Genomic DNA, 8439 nt, shown 5'->3' on the forward strand with positions numbered 1-8439 from the left:
CCTTCCTCCCTCTCTTCCTCCCTCTCTTCCTCCCTCTCTTCCTCCCTTCCTCCCCCCTTACCTCCCTTGCTCTGTACCCTATGCTTCTGCTAATTCAGCTCAAGATCACATTAGCCTTTTTGGCTGATGCGTCACACTATTGACTCATATTGAGACAACAAAAACTCCTTCATCTTTTTCCAGATGAACTGCTCTTAAGCCAGCTAAATAATCACACCCCTCCGACCTGGCTGGGGTCAGTCCATTCATCGCAGGCTTTTCATTAGAGTCATGGCTCACCTGGGACCCTTTCCAAGGTCTCCAGGCTCCTCCATTCCCATCGGGACACAGCTGCTTTTTAGGCAGTATTGAACCTCGAGCACCTCCAATGTACTTAGGGCTGTATTTCAGTACGTGAGGGAGCTATGATTTCATCGATGGGTCCTTTCTCCCTCCACACTGCAGTGCCCTTATAGCTGAAAAATTAATTACCGTGGGCCCAGACTAGTCATGTGCCTCTGTAAACTCCATCACATCACAGATTTTAAACTGGGAGGGTTCTTTCAGGTCATCTGGTCCAACCCCTAGTTAGAGAGAGAATAGTAATAATAATAACCATAATGGGGGAATGTCAGAATAGCAGGGCTAGCGTCAGGGGGGAAAGTAAGGAAAGGAAAAAAGAGGAGGACAATTGAGACACTTTTAAACATGAACAGAGGAGAACAGAGAGAAACTCAGAAGGAAGCAGCCAAGGAGGATAGTTTTGAAAGTAATGTGTTGATTTTTAAAAATATTCTTAAAAAAACCCCGGCAGTATGAGAAGAGATTCATGGTTTCATGGATCTTTTATGTTTACTTGGTATATAGAAATATTCATTTTGGGGGAATGTTTTTTAGGTTTAAAGTTTTAAATTTTCAAATAATAGTTAACACATATACCTGTGTATATATACAACTATAAATATACTATCTGTGGGTATATACATATACACATGAAGAGTCAAACATGACTGAAAAACAGCAGAAATGTTTTTTTAGATCCCATTTAAGATAACAATCCTGTGAAATGTATGCTATTATCATCCCCATTTCATAGACTAGAAAACCAATGCTAAAAGAGGTTAGTGAATTGACCAAGGACCTGTAGTTGTTGTTTGGTTATTTCAGTTGTGTCTGACTCTTCCTGACTCCATTGGGGTTTTCTTGGCAAAGTGGCTGAAGTGGTTTGCCATTTCCTTCTCTGGCTCTTTTTACAGATGAGGATACTGAGGCAAACAAGGTGAAGTGACTTCTCCAGAGTCACACAGCCAGTAAGTGCTGAGGCTGGATTTGAACTTATGAAGCTGAATCTTCCTGATTTCCAAGTCTGGTGCTCTATCCATGACACCACCTGACTACCCAAAGGACCTATAGGTTGCAAGGCAGATCTGGGATGTGAGCCCAAGTCCTCTGACTTGGGCTCTTTCCATTGTAACACATTCTAGACAGACCATCCTCCTTTGACCCTGACTTGGATGCCAATATTGCCTGAATCCTTCATCTGCCATTCTAAAAACTTCTTGTAAAGGATGTAGTCAAAGGAATGGACTAGAAAGGAAAATTAATCAGATCTTTTATGAACTCTGCCTCGTATTAGAATCCATAAATTGATAATTGGCACCCATTTTTCTGCCCGTCTGTTCCTACAGTTAGAGAACTTGGGATGTGGGGGCGGGTTGTGGTTCACAAAACAGTTGGACAGCCCAGTAATAGTTAAGTCAACAAACCATCATTTTAGTATCATACATGGGATAGAATAAAGTCGACCTGGAACCCCTGTGGCTGGGTTTGGGGCAATCAGGACACAACCAAGCAAGCTAGCTGTAAGAACCTTGGATGAAATGGTCTTCAGGTATTGACAGGAAGAAAAAGGAGGAAATACTTTCATTTTGTAGTTGAAGAACCTGTGGTAAATAGAGGTTAAATGACTTGCCTAGTGTCACATGGTACATGGCTGAATCAGGATTTGAACTCAGGCCTTCTTGATTTTGTGTCACCTCGATGCCTCAGATAGACAGAACAAATTGGAGAAAACTGTTCAATTAATTCAATTGAAATGATAAAATGGTTCTTGCACTCAAGAGACTCTAATTTTTTGTTTTGATTATTTTATTTTAAAAAACAAATATTCATTTTTAATATTCATTAAGAAACAAAACAAAACCTTACCTTCCATCTTAGAATTAGTACTGTGTGTTGGTTCCAAGGCAGAAAACTGATAGGGGCTAAGCAATGGGGGTTAAGTGACTTGCCCAGTCACACAGCTAGGAAATATCTGAGGCCACATTTGAACCTAGGACATATCTAGATCTGGCTATCAATACATTGAGTCGCCTCATTGCCCCATTAACATTCCTTAAAAAAAAATTTTTTTTTTGAGTTCCAAATTCTTTCCCTCTCTCTAGTCCAGGGGTCGGCAACGTCTGGCTCTTGAGCCATATCTGGCTCTTAGAGGGCTCTTTCTGCAGGAGCCATAAAGTCCATTTTTTTTCAGGCGCTGTTACAGGAGCGCGCATTGTAAGCACTGTATGGCTCTCACGAAATTACATTTTAAAAAATGTGGCATTTATGGCTCTCACGGCCAAAAAGGTTGCCGACCCCTGCTCTAGACCCTTTGCCACTCATTGAGAAGGCAAGCTATATGATACTCATTATACAAAGTCATGTAAAATATATTTTCATATTAGCCATTTTGCAAAAATGAAAAGTGAAAGACAAGCTTTGATTTGCACTCAGAGTTCATTAGTTCTTTCTCTTTCTGGAGAAGTGGATAGCATTTTTTCATCTTGGGTCCTATGGAATTGTCTTGGGTCATTGAATTGATCACTGTAGTTAGGTCTTTCACAGTTGACAATCATTTCAATATTGCTGTTACTGTGTACAATGTTCTCCAGGTTCTGCTCAGTTCACTTTGCATCAGTTCATAAAAATATTCCTAGGTTCAGGGGCAATGAGGTGGCACAATGGAGTTGGGAAGAACTGGATTCAATTCTGGATTAAGCTCATTCTAGCTGTGTGACTCTGGGCAAGTCATTTAACCTTGTTTGCCTAGCCCTTGTCCTTCTGTCTTGGAGTTGTTACTAAGATAGAAAATAAGGTTTTTTGTTTTGTTTCTTTTTAAGTCTTCTCAGGTTCAAAGGGCTTCCTGAGATATATAGCATCTCTATGACGGCTCCATCTGGAGATGCCTGCTCAGGACACTCTCTTGTCCTAGGCATCTTGTCCACCATGTAGATCTTTACCCAGATGGTTTCCTTTTTCTCCTTTCTTCCCAAAGTGTCTGTGGTTGCCATGACTACTTTCCCTTGTGTTTATACAGAGTTAGAGCCCAGCACTGCTTTTTTAGTGGGATGTCATTTCTTTCCTTTTGCTATCTCTAAGATATTCTAGTGGGGCAGCTGGGTGGCTCAGTGGATAGAGAGCCAGTCCTAGAGAAGGGAGGTTCTGCATTCAAATATGGCCTCAGACACTGTCTAGCTGTGTGACCCTGGGCAAGCCACTTAATCCAATTGCCAGTCTTTACTTAATTAATATATATATATACATATAAATGTATATAAATAAATTTAATAAATAAACTTAATAATAACTTATAGCAGGTAAGGGTTAAAAAAATTCTAACTTTGCCATCACAGGTAACTGGTTCAGGTCTGGCTCTGGCTCAGCTTCTGGCTTGACAACTCTGGATGACCTTCAGGCTCTTAAACTCTCAGAATGCTCACTTTCCCCCTGTTTCCAAGCTCTTTGTATCTTATCTCTGCTAAGTCTTCTTCAGTGAGAGATTTGGGAATCACCAAAGGATCATAGAATTGTTCATTTAGAGCTTGAAAGGACCTCAGGGGTCATCTAGCCCAGTCCTCTCACTTTACAGAGACTAGTGAGACCTACAGGTAATATGACTTGCCCAGGGTATCACAGGTGGCAGTGTCAAAATTGGAACCAACAGTCTCTAACTCCAAATTCAACATCCTTTCTATGGCCCTGTCTACCAGGATTAGAAGGCAGTTAGATGGCTTAGTAGATAGAAGACTGGAGTCTGGAAAATCTGAGTTCAAATATGGTCTCAGATATTTCCTAGCTGTGAGATCCTGGGCAAGTCACTTAACTTCTGATTGCCTGACAAAAGAATTCCCCAAAGAAGGAAATGGCAAACCATTTCGGTATCCTTGCCTGTAAAAAGCTTTTGATCTGTGAAGTCAGGAGGAGTGGGATGCAACAGAATGACTGAACAAACCAAGATTTAGAGAAAGAAGGGAATTTATACAGTGGGGGATAAACCACTGGTTCAGGGGTTGAGAAACAGGGTTCAAAACTTGTCTCTGTTAATTTTGTGGCCTAGGGAAATTCATTTATACTCTCTGGGTCATGGTTTCCTTACCTGTAAAATGAACAAGTTGGACTGCATAAACTCTAAGGTCTCTATTAGCTCCAAAACTAAGATCCTAGAAATGCCATTATTTTTCAAGGGAGGAAACTGAGTCCCTGAGAGGTTAAGTAACTTACCCAAGGTCACACAAATAGTAACGATGACCATATCCTATGAGCAGCTAGGTAGTACAGTGAAGAGAGTGCTGAGTCTAGAGTCAAGAAGACTCATCTTTCTGAGTTCAAATCTGACTTCAGACACTTCCTAGCTGTGTGACCCTGGGCAAGTCACTTAACCATTGCCTAGCCCTTACTGCTCTTCTGCCTTAGAACTGATACACAGTTATTAATCCTAAGACAGAAAGTAAAGGTTTAAAAAATAAATAGAGGAAGGGTGAATAAAGCAGAGATTCCAGACAAGAAGGGGCACAACAGGTATAATTATACTTTTTTTTTTATAATTATACTCTTACTTGGTACTATAAGAATTTTAGATTTCTAAAATATCCTATATCTCAGATCTACAGGGATGGGAACTCCTACTTCCTCTCCTCCCATCTAGTGCTGCTGACCCCAGGACTGGGACCAGCTAATGACTCACTCCCAAATTCTCCAGGCTTTCCTCTTCTTAATTCACCAGAATTAGAGAAAATACAAAACAACAGCTTGTATTTACATAGTATCTTTTAAGGTTTGCAAAGCACATTATATACATTAACTCATTTGTTCCTCATAACAGCCCAGAGAGGTAGGTGCTATTATTATTCTAATTTTACAGATGAGGAAACTGAGGCAGGCACTGATTAAGCGACTTATGGTTTCACAGTTAGTCAGAGTCTGAGGCAGATTTGAATTCAAGTATTTTTGATTTCATATCCAGATGCGTCCAGGGTCCAGAACCAATAGTCACAGGACAAAAGCTTCATGCCTTAAGTTTTGTGTCTCTTTTTGGTCCTCAAATTTTTTTTTTAATTCTTCCCTTCTTTCTTAGAATCACTACTGTGTATTGGTTCCAAGACAAAAGAGTGGTAAGGGTTAGGCAATGGGGGTTAAGTGACTTGCCTATGGTCATACAGCTGGGGAGTGTCTGGAGACAAATTTGAACCCAGGACCTTCCATCTCTAGACCCGGCTTTCTATCTATTACGGCACCCAGATGCTCCCAAAGGCCTCAAATAATTTTCTATAAAAACCCTTGCCTTCTTTCTTAGAATTGGTACTAAGTATTGATTCTAAGACAAAAGTATGATAGGGCTAGGCAATTGGGGTTAAATGACTTGTCCAGGGTCACCCAGCTAGGAAATGTATGAGGTCAGATTTGAACCCAGGATCTGCAGGCTTTGATCTCTGTCCACTGAGTCATCTAGCTGTCCCTTGGATCTTGTTTTTTTTTTTTTTCAAACCCTTACCTTCCATCTTGGAATCAATACTGTGTATTTATTCCAAGACAGAAGAGTGGAAAGGGTTAGGCAATGGGGGTCAAGTGACTTGCCCAGGGTCACACAGCTGAGAAGTATCTGAGGCCAGATTTGCACCTAGGACCTCCCGTCTCTAGGCCTGACTCTCAATCCACTGAGCCACCCAGCTCCCCTCAAGTCTTGCTTTTTTAAGAAAGACATTGATAAATGGAGCTCACTCACAGGAGGATGTCTAGTATGGGAAGGGTTATTGGAAATCATGCCCCAGGAGCATCTTTTTGAAGGAACTGGGAACGTTTAGCCTGGAGAAGAGAAGATTTGGGGGAAACTTGTGAGCTGTCTTTAAATATTTGAAAGGCTGTCATATAAAAAAGAGAGGAGAGTTCTTCTTATTCCCAGAGGGCATCATGTCTAGAGCCAAGGAACAGTGGGTGGAAGTTGAAGAGGCAGGTTTTGCCTAGATGTCAGGTACAACTTCCTCGAAATCAGGGCAATCTCTGGGTGGAAAAGTGAGCCTCTAGGAATGATAGAATTCTTCAAGCTGGGGCTGAAAAAAATCACCTGGGGTGGGAGAGGGGGATTCCTGTTCAAGTTCAGGTGAGGTAAGATTTTACAGATGGGGAAACTGAGGCCCACATAGAGGAATGATTTGCCCAGTGCTCACCATGAATCGGGGACAGATAGGGACCTTCTGACTCTTCTGTCAGTGCTCTTGACCAATTATGTCATTGTTTGTGTTGGCACCTAGGAAAGGAGTAATTCCTGAAAAGGGTACTTCAAAAGACCCAACCTCATCGCAAGGGGCACATGAATGGTTGGAGGAGGAGGGCTATGATCAAAGATCTCTGATTATAGCAGTGAGAAATTACCACAGAAAGAACATGGGACTCTGATTTGGGTCCTGCCCCTGCCATATGCCAGCTGTATAACCTTGGGCAAGTCTCTGGGCTTCAATTTCCTTATCTGTAAAATGGGAGTTGGGCACAGAAAAGTGGTACAGTGGATAGAGTACCTGACCTAGAGTCAGTAAGACTCATCTTCCTGAGTTCAAATCTAGCCTCAGAGTACTAGCTGTGTGCCCCTGGGCAAGTCACATCACCCCATTTGCCTCAGTTTCCTCATCTATATAATGAATTGGAGAAGGAAATGGCAAATCACTAGCTCTGTGCCCCTGGGCAAGTCACTTAATCCTGTTTGCATCAGTTTTCTCATCTGTGAAATGAGCTGGAGAAGAAAATGGTAAACCACGGCAGTATCTTTGCCAAGAAAACCCCAATGGGGCTACAGAGAGTCAGACATGACTGAAAAATGACTGAACAACAACAAATGGGAGTGAGCTCTCCAGTACTGAGTGCTTTTCTGCTCCTCCCCAGCCCAGCCAGAGACTGGCTGGATTTTGAGATCTTTATTCTGTCTTGTGGTCTCGCACTCTCACCACATCTGGTGACTAGACCCCGTATTTGCTGGGACTCATTCTGGTCTGCCCATCTGCAGGCAGCATCATCTGTTTACAGAGAAGATTCAGGAATTCCAGGACCAGACACAAAGACAGACAGACTTTGCTGGCCCTGTAGACAGATGAGGTGATTAACTCAGGGTGTGATTTGAGAGCTGTAATGCTCTACCTCCACCCTGACCTCACCCAGGGCTGTCATTTTTTCAACCAGACCTCCATCCTTTTGTTCCATTTGAAAATGCAAAGCTTCGTGGGATGAGTGAGAGAGTGGTAAGAGCCTTGCATTCCAGGACCATAAGTGGAAAGGAATTAGGCAAGCAGCCAGTCACTAAGCATTCAGCCAGCACCTAGAATGCACCAGGCTTTGTGCTAAGTGCTGGGGATACAAAGGAAGTCAAAAGACTGTCCCTGCTCTCTGGGAGCTCTCAGTCTAATCAATATGCAAACCACTATGTACAAACCAGCTATAGACAGGATAAACAGAGAATGACTTACCCAAGGCCACACAGCTGCTATAAGCTCACCCAAGGGAGTCTTGGAATCAATACTGTGTATTGGCTCCAAGGCAGAAGAGTGATAAGGGTAGGCAATGGGGGTCAAGTGACTTGCCCAGGGTCACATAGTTGGGAAGTGTCTGAGGCCAGATTTGAACCCAGGACCTCCTGTCTCTAGGCCTGGCTCTCAATCCACTAAGCCACCCAGCTGCCCCCTTGATTCTTTTTTTTAAACCCTTACCTTTTACCTTAGAATCAATGAGAGAGAGAGAGAGAGAGAGAGAGAGAGAGAGAGAGAGAGAGAGAGAGAGAGAGAGAGAGAGAGAGAGAGTCATCTGTACACTTTGGGATCTTGACAAATTTCATTTAAAAAGTAGTTATTTGAACTCTTCAAGATCTTGTGACCTATTTTCATTTTGGGGGGGGGAAGATTTGGATGTCTTTAATTGTTTGTCCTCCTCTGTTTCCAACCATTCTGGCTGGCAATTTGGAACTATGCCCAAAGAGCGATAAAAGAATGCCTGCCCTTCGATCCAGCCATACCATTGCTGGGTTTGTACCCCAAAGAGATCATAGATAAACAGACTTGTATGAAAATATTTATAGCTGTGCTTTTTGTGGTGGCAAAAAACTGGAAAACGAAGGGATGCCCTTCAATTGGGGAATGGTTGAACAAATTGTGGTATATG

The 8439-nt window shown here is 42.3% G+C and overlaps 1 protein-coding gene across 1 annotated transcript in view; it reads left to right on the forward strand.

Annotated features, from left to right (window-relative positions):
- The window catches only part of NDUFV1 (NADH:ubiquinone oxidoreductase core subunit V1), an 11347-nt gene extending 3965 nt beyond the window's left edge, over positions 1-7382 (forward strand). Inside the window, exon 9 of the mRNA XM_044682053.1 lies at positions 7252-7382. Within this exon, the coding sequence (XP_044537988.1) occupies positions 7252-7382 (131 nt within the window). The remainder of the gene's footprint in view (positions 1-7251) is intronic.
- Positions 7383-8439: the final 1057 nt, after the last annotated feature.

The sequence above is a fragment of the Gracilinanus agilis genome, chromosome 6 (assembly GCF_016433145.1).
Source record: "Gracilinanus agilis isolate LMUSP501 chromosome 6, AgileGrace, whole genome shotgun sequence".
NCBI classification, from domain to species: domain Eukaryota; kingdom Metazoa; phylum Chordata; class Mammalia; order Didelphimorphia; family Didelphidae; genus Gracilinanus; species Gracilinanus agilis.